This window comes from Styela clava, chromosome 3, assembly GCF_964204865.1.
Source record: "Styela clava chromosome 3, kaStyClav1.hap1.2, whole genome shotgun sequence".
Taxonomy (NCBI): domain Eukaryota; kingdom Metazoa; phylum Chordata; class Ascidiacea; order Stolidobranchia; family Styelidae; genus Styela; species Styela clava.
The window spans coordinates 16,597,023-16,619,111 of NC_135252.1; the positions used below are offsets into that span (position 1 = coordinate 16,597,023).

The 22,089-nt window shown below is 33.7% G+C and overlaps 1 protein-coding gene across 5 annotated transcripts in view; it reads left to right on the forward strand.

Moving 5' to 3' along the window:
* The window catches only part of LOC120342770 (uncharacterized), a 42,567-nt gene that overhangs the window by 12,934 nt on the left and 7,544 nt on the right, over positions 1 to 22,089 (forward strand). Inside the window, exons 1-13 of one of the 5 annotated variants that reach the window (XM_039411737.2) lie at positions 3,070 to 3,274; positions 15,438 to 15,516; positions 16,041 to 16,159; positions 16,313 to 16,502; positions 16,583 to 16,650; positions 16,724 to 17,065; positions 17,733 to 17,940; positions 18,103 to 18,233; positions 18,498 to 18,837; positions 19,804 to 19,999; positions 20,080 to 20,156; positions 20,274 to 20,384; positions 20,508 to 20,676. In XM_039411737.2, the coding sequence (XP_039267671.2) occupies positions 3,163 to 3,274; positions 15,438 to 15,516; positions 16,041 to 16,159; positions 16,313 to 16,502; positions 16,583 to 16,650; positions 16,724 to 17,065; positions 17,733 to 17,940; positions 18,103 to 18,233; positions 18,498 to 18,837; positions 19,804 to 19,999; positions 20,080 to 20,156; positions 20,274 to 20,384; positions 20,508 to 20,676 (2,142 nt within the window). In that variant the 5' untranslated portion in view covers positions 3,070 to 3,162. Of the gene's footprint in view, positions 1 to 3,069; positions 3,275 to 6,718; positions 6,936 to 11,431; positions 11,587 to 15,437; positions 15,517 to 16,040; positions 16,160 to 16,312; positions 16,503 to 16,582; positions 16,651 to 16,723; positions 17,066 to 17,732; positions 17,941 to 18,102; positions 18,234 to 18,497; positions 18,838 to 19,803; positions 20,000 to 20,079; positions 20,157 to 20,273; positions 20,385 to 20,507; positions 20,677 to 22,089 lie in introns of those variants that run through there. The other 4 variants (XM_078110881.1, XM_078110884.1, XM_078110883.1 and 1 more) reach the window with 4 other exon arrangements.

Consider the following 22,089-nt stretch of genomic DNA (forward strand, 5'->3'; position numbering starts at 1 on the left):
AGCAGATCTTTTGGGCAAAAATCGTACTCGCGAGTAACTGATTTGAGGAGTAGTGGCTGAAGGTAAATTGAATTTCATGATCTCGTTTTACAGATGTGAATTTGGGTGAATGTTGCAGTGTAGGTTTTAAGTCAACTTCATTGTAAAATTTATGATTTGGACACAATGAAAAACACAAAATAGACGAACTCTTACAACTACTATATTCCGCGAATATAATGCGATGAAACAAAAGTAAGAATAATTTCGTTGGATAACCCAGTTTTAGTACACATATACTTTTGAGACAAACTAACCTTAAGAAGCTAACAAGTCAAAATTTTACTTCAAGAGGCAGTCACAAACTTTTATTTTCTGAGTAGTCTATTACAGAACTTTTTTTGAAAAGTGGAAACGTTAAATTTAGTATTTTGGTTATTTCAACTACTCTATAATAAGTAAACAAGCACTTCTATTCCCCGATCGTTTTTAATTTCATTATATCCGATAATATTTACTTTAAATATTGTTTATTTCAACTCATACGTTGGTGACCTCAGAAACATTTTGAACAAAACTTTATTTTCTTCTCGGCATATATTTCTAATTTGAATTTTGTGAATTTTGTTTGTTAATTCAGGGAATCAATCCAGTTCACCAAAAATAATTTTCGACAAAATTTATTTTATATTGCATCCGGATTCCGATAAATTCTTGTTGTGTTGCCAAACGACTACACAGTTTTTAAACAATTCCTTGGGTTGTCTCATGACGAATTTAACAATCGGTCTACTTTTCAGATTGGTAAGCAATCTGCGTCATGTCATGAAATATTGAATTTTTTGCTGAATTGTTTTCGTACCTAGTTTCGAAAAGTTGCTCTGAAATACAATAAAACAGGCAAAATTGCGTTTAAGATTTTAAATTCTGTGATTGATTAAGATATACCTTTAAAAGGGGATCAAAAGGAATGTTTGAAACTAAATTTTGTGGTCATCAAACATACGTTACTTCGTTATTTCAACTAAAAGTTAATTTTAAAATCCGTAAATACACTTTATTTGACTTCGCTTCGATTGGGTAGTCTGCCCTCAATTTACACACACTTTCATAAACTGAATATTCAATCGTATTCATTAAACAAGAGAGCTACGCCCAAATATATGGACACGTCTGTTCGCAGTACAGTACGGTTTACAGTACCGTCGGATCACAGTCTACAAATATATTCACAGCAAGCGAAGCAGTACAGTAGGACACAAAATGGCGTCCGATGCCCTTAGAACGTTTAATGACGTCATAGCAAACAAAAACAAATCTCACAGAGCTAACAGAAATATTTAAGATGAATAAAAGTAATAGCCTTCTGGGGAAAAATTTTATCTTCAACCACTGAAAATTTCAAAGCAATTGGTCCAGTATTCGAAGAGAAAAGCGGTTTTTTAATATTTCCACTAGGTGTGTTATTCTGTGTCAAATAACAAGAACAACATAATATTGAAACGATCGTTATGTCCACTACGTGTCCAATAAATTACGTAACCTTGTTTAATACGATCAAAATGATTTTGTTAACAAAATCGGTTGAGCTACGAATTCTTCTGCTTCCTCATAATTGTCAGATCTAATTATACCATAATAAGTTATAATTCATAAATAGCCACGAGCAAAAAATAAAAATCAATCCTTAAATTATATGATTGGTGAATGTGACGACTATGTGCGATCAGAACGATATAGGTGCACCAAAAAGTCTTATAGTGTGTAGTAGTAATTCTCCGCAATTATTTTATTGTTGGACAGACATTTTGTGCTAAAATTTTCAGGTTCGCGAATCACCTTTTCCTTGTCGAATACTATCATCAAAATCTTATTTTTAGTCCATATGTAGTGGTGAAAGTTTATCAACATATAAAAGTTGGATAAAACTTTGTTGGCGACACAGAATAGAAATGAAAGGTTACAAGTATATGTCGCCTCACATAGGTTGGGTGGGCTACGTAGAATCAAAATATTCTATTTCTCAAAATCTAATATCCCTCAACTTTTAGTTTGGCTGTTTGGGGTGAAGCCAGGAACCGCTTCATATTTTTAACAGATTCATGTAGAACGTACTTCACGCGACGGGATGGAAGTTACATTTTTTTTTTTTTTAGTCCGTTAAATGACAAAACCATACTTTAAATTGTAATACGCGCAATCATTTTGCAGTTTATTAAATCTTAAGTTTATATTCCGACAGGTGGCTGAATGGGTTGAAAAATTTTTTTTTAGTTGCATAGAGACCGGAGAAAAAAACTTTTATTTGAAAAAGTCTCAATTTCAATCATTTCGAAATTACTTCGACAATCCAATTAAAAGTAAAAGTGAGTTAAATTAAATGTTGAACGTCATATGTGGTCGCACAGTTGAATTGATACATCCGCTTCAGCATGGTCTCGCCCTATTTCAGTCAGAAAATTACATGTCGGGCAGTAGTTGTATTTTAGTGAGTAGCGTTACTCGACGGATAAAAATTTTAAGTTTTACCATTTGTGAACGGAGAAGCTCTAGGAATCTGGTTTCTCAAAACTCTCTTATTCATCATGTAAATTAATAGTATTGTTGGTAATGAATGAAGTATCTCTTGACTGTAGCTATGGAAGTTGAACTTGAAAAAAGTTCAAAGTGTCCATAATATCATAAAAAGTTTTAATTTTCAAAGTAAATTTTTCGATACTATTTATAGTTTATTGGCCTCTTATCCGTGTATTAACAGATATGAAAACGTGAATAAACACTGATTAAAAGAAAAAAATCTGGTAAAGCTATATAAATATATATATACAGAGAGATAACTGAAATCATACCAAAATTGAAATTGTAACTGAGCTGCACGAACACCCTGTATATTTCATAGTCGTGTGGTAATGAATTTTTATTATAAAATTTTCAGTCAATCAACGCAACGTTGAGCTTGTGCTGATTAGGTTGTCACTACTAACTAATCGAAATACTATAATGTAAACAAACAGCATATTGTGAAAATAATATGTATGATTAAATAATAACCTGTTATTTACCATTTTTCTTTATACGCTCCATAGTGATATTTTAAAATATAACATAATACTAGCCGAGAATATATATTGACCCAGGCCCGTCGGGCTTCTGTTCTTATATATAAACGTGTTTCCTGATAAGATGGAGAAATGTGTAGAGGCTGAAACAAGTATGTTCGGTACTTTGCATGGGGCAAACTTGGATGGTTGTCCTACGTTCATCAAAGAAGAACCTGATCCGATCTTTTCTTCGGGTAAGCTACAGTCTAATTTACTAATTCATTAGTATTGTATTTCGTTGCATCGATTCATCATTCCACGACTTGTAGCCGCCTCGCAGTCAATATGGCGTAGAATACATTGATGGGTTATCCGTTTAAATCTGACTTGATCGACTCTTGCAAGTTTAAATTGAATATTTGATAGGCTATTTTCAATTTAGAAAAATTGTAAATTATACTAACTTCTTTAGTTTTACGGACGTTTTGATATTAGACATAACATACGCTTGGACGAAACGAAAAGAGTGAGACGAGCAAAAGCAGGCATACCCCAGAAGAATATTAGAAAGCGGAGTTTCGGTAGTAGTTCTTTAACTACTCTGTTGCAAAATCAAGTGATCTTGTCCACAACCCTAATAGGCAAATAAACGACACAATATAAATAGTCGTTAATGTTAGTGATCATTCCCGAAACTAAATCTGTCACACCACAAGCTTTGCCCCATTTGGTTGGAAGTTATTGGTATTATAGAAAAGTCGCTTTTCAATTTTCTTCGGGTATTGTTGCATTTTTGTTGTTTTCGGAAAGAATGTGATCAATATTCTATAATTGTTGGAGTCTACAGAGCATAGATTTATATTTAGTAAAATGCTACGAAAATGGTATATATCACATTAATTCGAGTTTTAATTTCAAAATGGCGCTAATCTTTGCTGAAGATATTTTGATGCGCACGAGAGAAAATCCTTCTCGCACATTCCGCAGACGATATACAGCCCAGCGCAGATATACTTCTACCTAATATCTTAAGCGCCATCTTCCGGAAGCGCTTTTTTATTTCTATCCGCAGATAGGAGCGTGATGATGTCAGTAGAGTGCAACACATACGAGCGTTAATATACGCTCGATGAACAGGTCTTTTTAACAAAATTGTAATATTATAGTTCTCATACATTGGGATATTTGAAGAACTGGTGACGCAAATGCGCAATATCTGTGTACGCGACTTGATTTTTATACTCTTTATTTAAAATTAAATTTAAAATTATTTAAAACATAAGAAACAAAAATGATGGCATTATTATTGGCCATTTCGTTTATCATTAGGCAAACACTACATGCTAACGATTGTCAACGAGTGGTGTGTTTTCTTATTATAGAAAATGAGATAAGCAGATGAATCTAAAGCAAACTTGACGTTGACGGGTGGCGTTAAGGGCATTATTATCACCTACTGGAGCAGAAAATCTTTTTATTCAAAACATATAACCATTAAAAAAATATCAAAAAACAAAATGCATTTCAGCTAATCTTCCTCAAGAACTATATATTTCAAAAAATTTTCAACGATTCATTTGTAGCTAGTTTGTTACATTGTATTGCCATGGGCGGATTATTAAAGGACTTAAAATAACATATACCACTATACATATTATTCTACCGCATAATTTCCGCTACAGCGCCATGAACTTTATCTGCCCTTGGTATTAATTAGCATGTTTTATGTCGATGTGAATTCGGAACAATTTAATGTTTGAATGAATATTCCATGAATCACAATCGAAAATTAATATCATAAATGAAAATTGATATCGTTTCGAAATTTCGAAACAACAAAATCGCTGATATCAAAATTGCTTGATAAGATATCTTTGTGACGTCACTGGTAGCGCATTATTCGTTTAAATAGCGAATTAAAGTGTTCTTTAACTAGTGTTCCCTTTTTAAATTAAAAACCACGAGATAATTGTTAACTCGACAGAGTGGGTTGTGAAATTTTTTATCTATGAAAACCGTTACATATGAAGAAATCAATAAGATTTTTCTTTCAAATATGAGTATTTTAACCAAACAAAATTCTCAGTTTTGTTTAAATCACATACTCTGAATATGTTCCATGAAATGGATAGTTTATAGTACGATTTTTTCAACATACTTAATTATAACTTAGCATTCTGCTTTGAATATGAAGAATTGTTTCAATTGGCAACATGGCCCCGTTGAATAGGGAATCGCTTTATATTTCGTATTTGTTTTGCGGCCCAATACTCCAAGTTTTTCCCAAAAAGGTGTGGAATTACAATAAGGAACACTTCACTTTTTTTGCCAATAAGTAGAAATTTAATGAACGCGCTTAGTCGTAGCCTGGAGCGATGAAAGCGCCGTCATTTTCCTGAATTGAGCCATTATTATTTTTTTACCTTGGATTGCTTCGATGACAATATGACAAGGCTCATTAAACTCTTAGATTTCAATCATGACAGGCGATCTAGTAACTTTATTCTTGAGTGCGCATGCAAAAAGGTTTTGAAAAACATTGTGTAGTGTGTTTTTGCTCATTCAGCGTGTCAGGGTTGAAAATGAACTCAATGAGCTGGCTATAGGAATTCAAACCCAATTGGGTTGAAAAGCTATCGCGATCGGGAACAGCGTTATCGAATAAATATGTATTGTTTATGTATTATTTTTTACTTCATTGTTGATATAGTTTAATTTCCTGAATTTAATTTTTATTAATACTGCGGGACATTAGATGTTTTTTGATATCTTTGCTTTATTACCTACCTTTTAATACAATTTTATATGAAAATTGAAATATTTTTTTGATTTCATAACGCGATTTCTAAATCGCCTTGTGTCTTTAATTTAACAAATAAAGATCATTGGCAAAGTACCTGAAATGTTTTGAGCAAACATAGGCTTTCATAAATGTATTGCCACGTCAAGTGTTGATGAAAATAATGATTATTGCGTTATTGTTTTGGTAGAAAATAGCGTTTTTTTCTAAGAAAAAATGATTTGTTTGTGCTGGGTTCAAGGGCGTTTTCTGCGTCGATATTGCAAAGTTGACTGATTTATGGGCGATTTAGGAATAACTAATTAAATTTAATAGCCTACGGATATGCTATGTATATGAATGTTTATATGTAATATAATCTAGTTTTTACGGTTCGTGTCAAAAGTCTACGGATTTACATATATCCATCGCAATTGTAAGAAAAATTATACGATTTTATTTATCGGATAAATAGCCCAGAGTCATGAAGATTGTTGTATCATAATGTAGATCTTCACATAAACTTGATTTAGCGAAAATATATTTTTAAATATTGCATCAGGGATTAAGTTAAGAATGAAATATTTCAATTAACAAGACAAGTAAAGGATTATATTTAGGTTGTTGAATAAAGTGGCGAAAATAATGCTGTATTCTAAAAAGTGACATTTTTTATATTTTATTCTTCTGTATAGTCGCTGATTTTTAACATTTTGAGAGTAATTCAAATTGACGCTGGCGAAATTAAAATCACTTGTTATTTATTTCATAAATAGAAATGATATTACAGTAAAATTTAGTAGTAAGCGTCCAGATCTCAAATAGAGCGGTGTCAGAGGCATAGGTCCAAAACGCCAAGTGCAACTATACAGTCACAGAAAAAAAAATTGAGTTTTTTCTTTATTTTCACACGTAGAGTGCTAATATACTGAATCACTTTGTTTTGATAAAACTCCGGAATTGAAATATTGGGCTACACAAAGATACTCATCGATATTATTTGCGTGTTTACAATTTTACCGGAAATAAAAAATTTGGGTTGCGCTACGGCGCCGCAGTAATCATGGAGGTTATGAATGGAAAAGCATTTGGAACAGAAATGACCACGTTTGATCAAGTAAAAACGGAATATGATGGTGAGTTTGTTATTCAATTAAGAAAATGTTTAGCCGGGAAAACAAGTACTACTCAAGACTACTACTGAGATTAAGAAGTTTAGCGCTTCGTCCAGTCGTAAGTATTGGCGTTGAGGGTTTATGGACTTCATAGTTCATTTTATATTGCATTTCTATTTACCGCCAAGTACGTTTTTGCTGTTATGTTGTCCAAAATCTAAATTGGGATATGGATTGAATTATTTATGCGGAAAAATCATAAATTAAAGCAGAATTCTATTTGTGGTAAAAAGGCAAATTTCACATTTACGCGACGCATGATAAGAGTCGAGTCCAAATTTATGCTAAGATAATTTTTATTTAAAATCTTGTAAATTAACTTATGTTTGTTTTTTTACATATATTTGTTGCCATAACAAATTGTACTTTAAAACGAATTAAATTAAGACATGTAACGAAAGAATATAAAATGAAGCTTAAATAGAACTGTGGCACATCCACGAAAATTATTTGGTGCGTCTAAGAAAATGAAAATATACAATGCCCTTTTTCTCTGATTTCCGCGAGCACAAAGACGGTTGGATGACATAGTATTAGAGTGAAATAAAAAGCGTTGGGAATAATTACGCATTATATATAATGGAGTGAACGAAACGTTTGTTTGATCTATTTTAAATAAAGAACGAACTCGATATAATCAATATTTATCCCTATCCTGCTCCCCGATTAAACAGAACGAAGCATATAATATACTTATTTATTTATATTTGCTGCGTTTTTTCGACGACAAATTACATCACAAAATTGCAAATGAAAATATTACTATAAGCCGTCACCATGTCTCGTGTACAAAATAACTTATTGAAGCGTCAGTATAAGAACAATGAGCTTATACATACATGCGTGGCGGAATTTGACTTCTTGTAAGCGAGGATATATATAATTACATTTCTATAAATGTAAAATCCTATAATCACTAACCGCATTCGTGTACTTCTCATTAGGAAAAATTCTACATCATTGTGTAATGCTCACGTACATCCTAATTTGCTTGTATTATTGTAACATCGATTCTTACTTCTTCATCAGACATCAGCCAAAGCCGAATTGAATAAAGATATTTGTCATTCAGTGTATTATCGTAGATAACAAAATATAAAGTCCAGATAGCATAATGTAGACAGACAGCACACGAATTTAAACACCACCATTTTTGGAGTATCACTGCAATTTTGTCTGGTTGAAAAAACATTAATATTATAAATAAGAGAATTTTTATCTTTTCTAAATGATGGAGTAGAAAATTGTGATTTTAAATATTTATGCATCAAAACTTTTTACTAGTCACATTTGGGTTTGAAAACAAAAATTCGAAATGTCAAGTAATTATTTCAAAAATTATCAATTAAAAATGGAATTCTCTGAATAAACAGTAATTCAATAGACTACATAAAAATGAACAACAACAAAAAATGAACATTCTATCAGTTTGACAAAAGGCTGAGTTTAAAACATGACCTTTACCTAACCGAAGCATTTTTTGTGAAAATGGTAATTAATTTTTTAGCGTGCAGACAACGGTCATAACTTCGACGTAACTACAAATTAACGGTCAAGAAAACACACGATAATTACTAGATCTTATTGTTCTAACTCTAATTTGTCGGTTAGTCAACGATAAAAATGTTGTTAAAATTGGAACTGTAAAATTATCTTACAAATTTCTGTTGAATCGATTCATTTTGAATGTCTTGTTGTCCAGATTTTTTTTTCGTTTAAACTTGAAAATCGCATGTCGTTTGACAATTTTACTTCTTACTATAGCAGGGATTCAATATGAACAGGATGGGTCCATTTAGAACAAACATGTAGGTGGAAAAAGCCATTGAACACAATGATATTTAATATTAAATGTATATATTTGTATACTAAAAGCAAGTATTAATATCTATATTGTGATTTACTACCCATTAACATCAAAGCGTTAGTCCGAGTTGGAAATTTAGTAAGAATTTAAACTATTTTATATCTTTCATTATCCCACGCTTTGCATATGCATGGATTATCATATTTTTGCATTAAACCGCAAGGACGGCGCCAAGATAAAAGCGAAATAAGATATCAAAGAATGATAAGAATTCTATTTTATTTTGCGAAAATCTAAATAAATGAGAGTATTGAAAATATGCCAAGTAGTAAAAGATCAAAGAGCATTCCCTAATTTCATCAGTTTACTTCAAGGGATTTACAGTCTTGTTCGTGCCATATACGCGACAATAACATCAATTTATTGCTCTATAAAACTGATATGCATTGGCAAATTTACTGCTGTTTATTTTGTCACTGCACCAACCCTTAGAAAGAATTGCCAAACCCAAAAGTCATTGTTTGATATATTTAATGAAAACATGTTTTGTGCTTTGTAATCTATATCAAAATATCTCCCCAAGTTTATGAAGTTTGCAAAACTTTTAGAATTATCATAAAGGTCAACATATACTCTTGCCACTCCATCCTTGAATATACACATTTGTATTGATCAGGGCAAACCCATAGGAATTGGGATAAACAGTTTGTTCTACAAAAAAACTCATTATCTCATTGCACGTCACGACAGGTTTTGTCCAAGGATACTCCTACTTTATGGTCTTATGTGTAAGAATTTGCGTCAATTTCGCATATGATTTAAACAAACGCGCCCCATAAAACTTGCAGCCCGACCCTCGATAGTCGAGAAAATGTTTTACGATTCACCACATTCAATTTCATTTCTCCACACAGTTGACATTGTCTGAAATTTAACAAAGAAAACTAAGTACATAATAAATGAATCGAAATCGTCAATGTGATTGTAATAAATAAGTTGGAAAAGTCAACGAACTTTTGTTCATTCGCCCAATAAATATTTTCACATTTTATATACATTTTGTGCAGCTTTGAAACTGTAAGGAAATGTGCCTGATGTTTAATGAGATTTGCATCGAGTAGTACGTAGAATTTAGCGATAGCAAACTATTCTTTCGAAGTGAAATATCTGGATCACTGAACAGCCCATTCTTACTCGTCAAATTTTTAGCAAACGCATTTACGGTTCGAAAGGCTTCCGTCTTCCCATAGCCTCCTCAGGCGCAAAAATGCATGATATATTCCTGTTAATTTAACTGGGTGATTTATAAATGAAGTCAAACCTATAAATTGTGGTTGGTGGCGAAGCAATAGTCTTTCAAACAATGTGCAATGTAATTTATCATCCTGCGATTTGATGTGTCTAGTTTCATGTTGAGGTACACCCGATTCTGATCCGGGAAAAATCAGGCATGAACTCAGTAAAGCTTTGTTCCACCTCTGTTTATCTCACCGAATTCATCGACATGCATTAGAATTAGATCGTAAAATTTTTACGAGCGTTACCCGGTGCAAGTAACGTGTGATCGCGTTGTTTGTTTGCGTCACTTTGCCATTATTTCTGCTGCCAATCGTGCCGATGAGTCAATACGTCGTAAATTTCCGACAGAAAATTTCAGTACAACTATGATGTGGGAATTAATAAAAAGGATGATATATGTGCCGATATATTATATTGGTTATTAGCCAATTTGGACTTATATTGTGTAAATTTGCTTGTAATTTATATCAATCCTCGTTTGGATTCCATCAACAGAGACACACAAATCCAGAATTTCCTTTCCTGAGTACCATTGAGATATAAACCACGCTTCCAAAGCGTGATACATTATCGCCAGATAATGGTCAAGGCTGAAGCCATGTTGAACAATATTTTAAAACTCTAGTTTACAAATTTCGTGTATGTTATAAAATAATCGAAACTTAACTGAAATAATTCAACTGGAAGTGACACAGTATAAACCGGCGATTCTTTTATCCTTACTCGCTAGTACAAAGCTCGATATACGCTTTTGCTGCAAACAGAATGCTGCTTTTAGTTTGTTTATCATGCACGTATCGTTCTTTGCTAAGCTAACATTCATACGCATGAAACGAGGACGACGGGGTCGAGGGTCACTTTAACGCGCTTGTTGATTGGACGATCCGAAAACAGCAGCTTCAGCTTCTTTGAATGCCTGCATATTATTTATTATCGGCAATCATTAACTTGCAAACATTTCGATAAACGTCAAAAAGTTGCCGATTTTACCACGTGTGATTCATTAAAACCACACATACACATTGTTGGGTCCCAGGTGACACGAAATAGTAGGGTCTCGTCGTAAAACTATTCGACAAAGGTATTACAGAATTATTAACTTCTGCGTGCATGCAATAGGTTTTATGACTATGCCGCGTAAAATCAGTTTGAGACATGACTTCAGGAAAAACAGATGTGCACTTCCAACAGCCAATTTTAGATTCGGCACCACTGAAAGTTATATTTAATATTTTTAAAATTATTTAAAAAATTTTAATTTTTTTAAAGTAAATGAATTATTTTTTCAAAGATTTCAAATTCAAAACTCGTGTTTTTATACGTTTTTGAAAAGAGCCGGAATTTAGCGTAGTTCGTTCGCCATATGCGCTATCTTTAAAGTTGGTTAGAGAAAGCAGGAAATTTATTCTTAGTCAGGAGTGGAACCAATGGAATTAGATTGTGACAGTAAGGCCGTGCCCTACAATCTGACGGAAAATATATTCGTAGAACATTTCATCATACCTGGTGAGTTACTTAACTTCGACATTCGATTTTTTTCTTTGAATTTAATTAAATTATTCAAAAATTTACTAAAAATGGGCTGAAATAATTTCGCATGGAAGAGGGCGTAATTTTGGAGCAATCAATGTAATTAACGCAAAGTTTGATCAATCTCAGTATTTTTTTTGTTTGAAAAAATCATTTTTTGGATAAAATCTGTTCATCGGGGGCAAGAACAAATCTATTAATAATACGGCGTTATCCCAAGACCGCGACGTCTCATCCGGGTCCGCAATGGAACTCATGTTCGTACATATGCAGGGTCGTAAGTGTTGCCGCAAGCTGCAAAGCAACTCCCAGTGTTCCTGCCATAGAACACTGCACGAAGCCTCCTGCTACAAACAATCTAACACTTACATGAACATCCCCCAAAAGATTCGATCAGGGTCATCAGAGGTGCGACGGCGAACTTCATTCTGGCCTGTATGAGGGAGTCAATTCGTCGCACAAAAATGTATAAACTGAGAAACATTCATTGTGTTGTTGGGTTACATCGCAGAAGTGTTGAAATACATAAATTATCCACTTGTTATTTCTTAGTAATTTCTCTTTTATTATCTTTTATGGTCAAGAACTCTTATGAGTCACAACCAAACGTTATAATTCTGATGGGCGACACGCGTTCTTTGGAATCTAATTGTCACTTTCCTCGTGTAAGAATTCATGAGCTTCCTCGCCAAATTAGATAATTAGAACTAAGAGTTTCGAACATCCACAAAATTACGTTAAAATCGGAATTGCAACATCGATGGCTTTTGTATTCAGTTATCATTATTAGGGCGTAACCCTAAAATTACTTTTAAATGGGTATTGCCACTTCCCCTTTCAATAATTTCCATAAAATTCTTCTCTTGAATTGATTTGCATTCCAATCCCAGCGTTTTTCGGAATATTAGACTTCGATGCGCTGATATTTTTTGCTCATTATTTACATAATGACATATATATTTATATTCCACATTACCGAAAAATAAATAAGCTGTTAATTTTTTACGAGATGATTAATAATTCCGTTTCGAAGAAGACTCAAGACAATAGACACACATACATGTGGGAATACTAAATAAAGATTCAGTGAACAAGTATTGCGCTCTAAAAATATCCGCTGGTGATCACGTTTGTCTGTTTCCGTAACTCGATGGCGGCGAAATCTCTAAGAAGAACTCAACGCTACCAAGTAAAAGAAAATTTGATTACTTGTTACAAACATGAAGGGCTTCAAATTTAGACCAATAGAAAGTAAACTTCGTTAGATGAATTACATATTTGTATGCATGTGTTTGTGATATGGGGTTGACAAACAATCATCTTATCAGATCTTTATGAAACTAAATTTCAGAATTAAATATCTACATTTTTCCTACAGACTTTTTATTGGGCTTTTGTATTTGGAAATATTCATTTATTGAAAATTGATGAAAAAAATATTTGGTTCATGTTCTTCTATTTATTTCAGTACCCCAACCAACTAAAGTGCTGTACATTTGTTTCAATATACAATAAAAGGTCCATCCAGATGGTAAAAAAGTGAGGACACTACGTCGAATTTGTGAGAATCCGGTCATCCCATGGTCGCAATGATGACCCCTAACCTTTTTAGAGCAAAATTTCCAGAACAGTGCTCTATTTAACTCAAACAAAGACGACAATTTCATAATATTTTGCAAATAACGTTACAGCGCGAATTCATTTTACGTAATTTTATAACCATGTAGTAACATTTCAAATTATGTAACAAATGATTTTCAGCTATTGTGTCGCGGAAGTATAAGATTACACATAATGGTATTTATTTTTATATAACATATTTGCGCTGCACCCCAACAGCCAAACTTAAAGATATGTAAGCTAGTGTTTAATATCCCTATTAAAGAGTAGTCCATGTCATTGTTTAATGTTCTTCATTGTTTAGTAAAGGTAATCAAACTTAGGCAGTCAAGGTTCATATTTTATCAATGCCTTGTGTGCGCGGGACTACAAAAGCGATGCGGAAGACATGCTTCGACTTGCATGCGTCACATCGTCATGTGCAAATGATAGGTTGTGTACACCCCGTGTTTGTACTTCCGATAAAATGACGATGAGTGTATTGCCAAAAAAAGAAAATATTGTTATATCCGTTTTGATAGCTGTATTTGACAGACATATAATCCGTGCCGATATGTATTTTTAAACACATCTTTGATCGAATACCGTGCCGAGTACAACTGTCATAAAAAACATAGTTCCACTTTCTGGAAAAATCTAACAAGTGATTTTCTAACGTTTCAATTATGGCTTGAATAAGACCTCCACCGAACGAAAATGTTGCGAGGGAGATCATATACTGAAAAAATTCTATTTTTTTTTTCCAAACAAAATATTCATAACACAGTAATGTACAGTAACGTAGTCTGAAATACGATGCCGTGAACTGCCAAGAACTCTTTTAAGTCGTGTCAGTTGCCGTGAAATTATGGGATATCAATTTATTGGCAAGAACATATTCACCTACGTATGAACCCGCGGTTGCAATCTTGCGATATATCATCAGCATTTTAAATATTGACATGGCGTGATTATGCGTAGTGCGCCCAAGTAGTTCTGTTTAGTTAATTGGCAACTGATGCTTATTCCATGCAGTTATTATCGACATAAGTAAACAGATAAAAGACAATTAAGCATGTTATTCTTCACTTCATCAAACTTTGGTCAAGTGGGGCGAGAAGAGTGTTGTTAGCTCGCGTGAAAATTCCCTCGGTCCCTTATCAGGAAGATTACATCGGCGAATATTCGACCTAAACGTTCCCATACATTGAACAACCAAAGAATGTAGATTTCGCAACGGGCATGTCTAAACAAGTTTTGAAAGTTGTTGTTGCCAAACGACTTAATCGAGAATCATTGAAATAATAATTAACAATAAAAACAGCGATGAGTCATCATTGAAACATGTATATTCTATATGTATTATTCAACAAATTTGTTTTTCTTCACTCGCTCAAAAATGCCTAATTAGCAAATGTAATTACCTCGTAAATTTTATACGATATGAATGCAAACCATAGTTTGTTTGTTTTTATTTGATTAAATGCTTGTTTTGATGTTACCCCAATGTTCCGAATAATATTTTGCGACAAATATCTCATTCGCGACAATATCTTTCACGTTATTTGATTCTAACTACCGAAGTAGCTGAAAATGGCAAATGACAATAATCAGGTGCGCATGTATGGCGATAAAATATGTAAATATTAACTTCGTTTCGCACGTTTTATTAAGTTTGCGGCAGATTTATCTCGCCATAGCTGTCTTGTGCAACAAGAAATTGACGGAGAACAAACAACAGCCTGAAATGTCAAATATTTGTGCACGTCATGTTATTTGGTTACCTTGCATCTTCCAATTTTCTGTTTGTTTTCCCATCCAAGCATGGCTGATAGTAAATCATGATTGATTAGACTACATCCCAAAGTCTAATAGGTTTGTGAAAACTAAGAATCTTATAGAAAGACAACGCTTTGGCAGCTCTAGTACAAATGATTGTATTTCGATGATTGGTTACTAATTAATTATGATCATACATATTTTAATTAATGCTGTTCTTCAGACGTCATACCCAATAGCAGCAACGTCGTTTACAATATACGCAATCTATTTTGATTTATGTGCAGCGTCATGACTCGCAGCAAAGCAAATATTAAAATATTTTCTTCCTCCGAAAATTTGCATTTTTCAGTTAAAACTTCTTACAATGGGTGCAACATACATTCAGGCTGTTGAAACGTTATATAGTTAGTATTCACCCGTGTTATAAACATGATCTTGCTTTTCAGATGGGGATAGCCTCCCATTGGACACAGATCTGAACTTAGCAGATTTAGCTGATCTTATGTCAAGAGGAGAAAGCGACTTGTAAGTCCTATTGCTTGGTTTCGACATATTTTATCTGAATATACATCTGATAACCCAATATAATCATTGAAAGTGCTTTAACATGAATTTATATGTTTAATATTAAGAAAAATGTAGTGTAGGATTATAAATTAAATGCAGCATTTTATTTGAACATTTTTGTGACTTGATTCATATAAGACTCTCGCAGTTTTATTAATTTCCAACTTTCACATATAATGCGGCCGATAAAGCACTTCTACCCAGCTTGGAATCGCGTGTTCTGCGGTTTCAATGGCGTGTACAATAAAGTAGACTGGTAATTATCGACGTCCACCTAGTGTTTTAAAATCCAACACGTTTTTTTATGTCAGCGCGTTACAATTTTTTCATAAAACACACAAGCAAACATAATCTGAGTAGTAAACAAATGATCACTTTGAAATGAAAACAAGTGTATATGAATGTGTAATAAACAAGGCCTACTTTACATATTTCAAAGATACTTTATTCTATCACTGATATTTTAAACACTTACTTTTCAGACCTATCGAACTACAATCCTCGCATCTTGACTCTTCGCCACCTCACAACGTTTCAGACGTCATACATCAACTGCACGGAGGACACGAAGAGCAGTTTTCATTAGGGAGTGTGAACAGAGGTTAGTTTATGGCTCCTTCATCTAGTGGAGGAATCACCATTTTATTTTTTTATTTTAGAGATAACATTTTTATTTTAGAAAATTACATACCGAATAATCTATTTCGAAGTTCTGAACAGTGGACAGTAAGAACTCAATTCTTCCAATTTTCAGAAACTTCACCTAGTCATCAAAACGGATACAGTTCCGACGGTTCGTATCAAAATTATTCCCACAAAAACGCTCTTTTGATTGAAAACTATCAGACAAACGGAGAATATCGACAATCAAATCAGCTGCAGCAAAATAAGAAATACGCACTATCGCCACAAGATCAATCGTATCTGCAATATAAACACAGAAGGTAAATATCATCAAAAGTTTTTTCCGTCACTTTAGTTGGAACACATCAAATTTCTTCTGAAAATAAACTGTTTTCATCAGCAGGTGCCTTCCGGAATCCCCTCCAGATTCTGGATCTGAACCGTGTTCATCACCACAAGAAAACAGAGGTTTGTAACCTATTTGTGTAAACTAATTTACAAAACCAAAACATACAGCTCCATTCTCGACTGTTTTTCGCAGAATACATTGATCCTAACCGGTACACAAACGGCATTGGCCCAGATCATCAGTTACAGCGTGACCGTCTCGCTCAACACCAACAACACAATCACTTGCACAACTTACCAGGCGGTAGCAGTCCATCAGGTGAAAGTACCTGCAGTCACCAAAGCGGCGGAAGCTCCCAAACTTCAGGTAGCCCATATTTGCACAACGTGAACCAGCAGCAACAATATTCTCCGGTTGAAAGTCAAATACAACAGCAACAACAGGTCCAAGAGTTTGAAGACACTCTCAATTCTGTCCAGACCACGAATTCAAATCCACTTATATTACACCAACAATCCATGGATTACAGTACAGGTAACTATCACAACCATTTTCATGTCTTATATTCTACATATATTCTGCCAAATTTCGAGTCTTTGTCAAATTCATGAGCTACTTTATAAATTATATCATTTGCAATATTGATATCACCCTAATTAACGGTTATCGTGTCAAATGTGGAGCTGCAGCAATCACATTGACTTTTCGTACATCCACATAGTGTCACGAAGTTAGAACCAATCTAGTTTTCCAGTATAAATTTGATTTGAAACCTGAACCTTGATATACATTTTTGTTAAATATTCTTGCCAACTTGAAAGTTTGATCTGTAATGAAACCCGGACAGTTTGTGAATCTGGCAACAGAAAATTCGTTCGCCAGACGCGTTAGTTACACGCGTCGATTTAGTTCGGCGTATTGTGACGTAGGGTTTAAGCTCTTTGATCAAGTTCGTTTCTAAATGCCAATTATGCTCTTATTATTATCCGCCAAACAGGCGCAACTTCAAGTGTGGAAATCTGGTCGCGTGCATGACTTTACTGTACTTCGAAACACAATTTGTTATTTAAATATAAGCTTCCATGTCCCGCTCTGAAAGTCTGGTACATTATTCTCAGTTTAAGCACCTAGTGTTGCCAGTAATTCAATTTTAATTATCAACGGTAATTGGATATTTAACAAAACTAATTTATAATTTCAGCGAACGGACAACAATCGAGTCTTCATATGAACAATAACTATTCAGACCAACAAACACCACCGGGAACAAATTTCTACGTTGGTTCCAATCAAGGAATCATTCAAAACAATGGACAGGCTAATGATGTTCACAGTCCTGGATCAAATGGTCTACCCCACCCCAGTCAACATATGAATCCACTCATGGAACAGTTTTTAAATTCACAATTGTAAGTATATGTTAAACGTTATAACAAATCATATCAAACAGTTTACATAGGAAGCTACTGTTTGCAAAATTTATGTTTGTCATCATCCACCCAGATCACCTCGTAATCAAACTTATTTGTGTTATTTGTAGATGAATCAAGATTTCATTCTTCTATTTTTAGAAACGGGCCGACCACAAAGAAACGAAAACACTCGGAGTCTCCACAAGGTGCAGTTCCTGAACAATTAAACGCAACCATATTGAATCATCAATATCAACAAATGATCGGACAACCAATTAAACAAGAGCCAGGTATACCTATTGAAAATAAGAAAAGAAATAAAAACGGGATTGTCACGAGTTATTACCATTGTCAAATGATGATTACGGATTGAAGCGATGTTTTCTACTCTTATTCATTCGTGTCGTGTCCTATTTTCAAATCCTTAATTTTTTTTTACCTTTTTAAACATTAGTGTGGATTCAATTGAAACTATCAGGTAATACCAACAATTCGCTGAACTCACTTTAAAATAATATCGTATTAAATCGTTTTCTCATATAATACTTACCCAGGTCTGACGTCACCAACAGGATGTGACGCTCGTGGTTACTACAACAATGCTTATGACATGGGTGATACCTTATCCAGACACCCAAGTACAGTTCAAAGAGGAATCATCGGTGGCTCCATAACCCTAAATAATAATGGATTATCACAAATGCCAAATCCAACATTGATGAACTCTATACTCCCACATAGCGACGTAATTAATCACCAGCCGCCAGCAGTGACGACACAACCAACGTCATCCTCCACCCATTATTTGGATAATGGATCCTACCAGGTCATAAAATGGTCACCCCACCAGAGGGAAAATTGGTGCAACTTAGTCGACGCTAATGGAAAAGATTTGTGAGTCAATCAATAAATGTATAATGTATTTAATGACACAATTTCAGCAGTTTGTTATAAGTATATTTCACAATATACATCGAAATACCGGTAGAAATAGTGTACTTTGTGAAATATTATTAAAATTGTCGCTTATAAGCTCGACATGTGAACTTTTAAACTTGACATTATCCTCTTAATCTATGTAACGAATGTATCTAAAATAACTCGCCACATATCCAGTGCCACATCGTACCATGTTCCGATTTAAGTTTGTTATTCTCTCACGACTCTTTATGGTTGTGAGATATTATATTGTTCGACTTTTAAGCCGAAAAAAATTAAACATGTCAACACATATTTGATCTATCCCAAGATTAAAACAGCTTTTACGTGGGATTATGATTACAATCTAACTCAAGTTCATGCAAGCCACTCCATTTGATATTTTATCAAAGGGCCTTCTAAATAAATTTGTAAACTTTGGAATAATTCACACTGGTAATCAAGAAAATACAACAAAAATCATGTGGACATGGTTTTCAGCAAAAATGACCCTGTAAACAAATTAGACCGTGCGGGAATTTCCTTTCGAAAAATGACTATTTGTTTATTCTCGCAAAAGTCTAAACGTTTTGCAAATGCGTTTTGTAAATAGTCGGTTCAACAAAGGGTTGTCACAACAAAAAGCAAAATCTTGCAATAGTTCGATACTAAAAATACATGAGGTAAAAAGGTTCTTCTTCTGTGCATAAGAGTGGTTGCACTAAAATTATATACTCACAAATATCTGTCCCCATCAAAGTTCATATTTGCAAACGAAATTCATAAAATTTTTTATTGTTATGTTCACTGTATGCATATGAATGCGGCTTTTTTATAGATGTGTTTATAGCATCACATGTCACTATAGCTACTGTGTCACGAATAAAATGAAATTTTGCAATATCATTCATTATTGTGAAATAATTCTGATCCCTATTTTAGACCAACTGTTTCGTACCGTGTGGATGCCGACAAAGGATTCAATTTTGCCGTCCCAGATGACACATTCGTATGTCAAAAGAAAAATCATTTTCAAGTTACTGTACACATTGGAGTAGTTGGACAACCAGCGTTCATAAAATCAGAAAATGGACTGAAAAAGATCGAAGCATTTTATCTTAATCTTTATGGAATAAAAGTAAGATAATTTGTTTCTATTATTGAATAAATAGAATATATTCGAACTACAGTTTTCAATTTATCTATTTTTGATTCCAGTATGAAAGTCCGAGTCAGACAATCAATATAGAACAATCACAGTCAGACAGAAGTAAAAAATCTTTTCATCCTGTGAAGTAAGTAGTTACACAGCATTTTTGATCGGGGAACATTATTTTAGTATATAATGATGCACAACCTTCTTTTTGTATTCATGGATAAAAAAAATTTGAGTGTCGTTTTTGTATTTCAAGGGTCGATCTTCCAGGAGACCAAGTAACGAAAGTAACAGTGGGAAGATTGCATTTTAGCGAAACTACATCTAATAACATGAGAAAGAAAGGCAGACCAAATCCAGATCAAAGGTATGTTTCAATGTTTATGGAGATTTCAGACAAAAGAAGCACGTTTGATTCTTCAGGGTTGTGTGTTGTGAAATGTCAATTTATTCATCGTATCTCACCAGACTCTTTTACATTAATTATAAGGTATTTCATGTGCGTTGTTGCACTCCAAGCGCAAGCAGATGGTAAGGTGTTCATGGTCAGCGCCGCAAACACAGAAAAAATAATAGTACGTGCTTCCAATCCTGGACAATTCGACAGCGACGACGTGCAATGGCAAAGAGCACAAGTTCCAGACGCCATCTTCCATAATGTAAGTAAAACGCAAAGAAATGTTTTGAAAGACTCCCTCGCTTACATATAGGTTGCATTGCACATCAACAAAAACAGTAATACTCTCCTGTATAAATTCTTTCAGACATAGTATAGAAAAACCCGACGAAAATTTGTTTTTTTTTGCTCCAAAGCATATTTATTTCTATGAGATACCAATTTTCTGCTAAAATTTCATATCATTCCTGAAGATAGCATGTCTATAATTTATTGTCATCGTCTAGAACAAAATTCCCTTCCGGGCAAATTACTTTCGACGAATCTTTGAGATAGTGATCTATCCATGCGCGTCATACGCTTAATTTTAAACGATGGATCATGGTTAATGCCTCCACATCCGTTTGAAGATTTTTTGTCGATTCGGCAAAAGATGTCTTGTATCCTTAAAATGGACTTTTCTCGATGAGTTAATGTGACCTTCGTGAGTGAGAATTCATTTATAATGAAAATAAATTTCCAAAGCTTCGCTTATCGTGTCGTACTTTACTCAACATTAAATAATTTTAAGCCATCACGCAAGAATAATATCCGGTGACGACACTATAACAATATATATAATAATATTGAATATCGAATTATTATTGTTATCCTACTTTAAACACAATATATAGAACAGTTATTGAATCAATTATGGATTCCTAGTAATCGCGCTTTTAGATGCTTATACATAGTAGATTCAACCCATGTCCTATTAATGCTTACACGTATGATAAAACAAACATAGTTAGGCTGATACGAGCCTCCTTCAAGTTATAATATACATAAAAATAAATGAATAACTTGATATGTTTTGCTAATAAGAACTTGAAAACTGCTGCAACCAAGATATGCATTATTAATTGAATAAGTATAAAGTATTGAATGTATTGTGTACTCTGTGTGGGTTTGTCGGTATCTTAATCTATATTTGATTGTTACACACATCAATATGATGTGACACGACAATCATATATTTGCGATGAGAAACCACACAGAGAACAAGAATTCGTTTGTTTTTTGTTAAAATAACTGACAATACTTACATCATCTTTGATCAAGTTTGATTATAACCGTTTGAAAACGCGAACAATGCATTCATATGACCTCCGAAACTCCAATACTTATCAGATTATACCAGAGATGAATATCTTAGACCAAAACAACGTCAGGAGACGTCCGTTCTCTGCGCCATAATTAATACCACACAAATGAAATATTCATACGCGATGGGAATCAATTTAGATTGTTTTTAGTATATCAGCGAATTTTCCTCAAGCGGTGCAACTTACACGGTACTAATGTCTGCGTGCGAAATCGTGGTTTTATTTGACAAACAGAGTTTGCTAGCGGGTTTAAATTTTAAAAAGGAAGAGATCATTTGTTTCCTTATATTTATTTTCAATTGAAGGATATT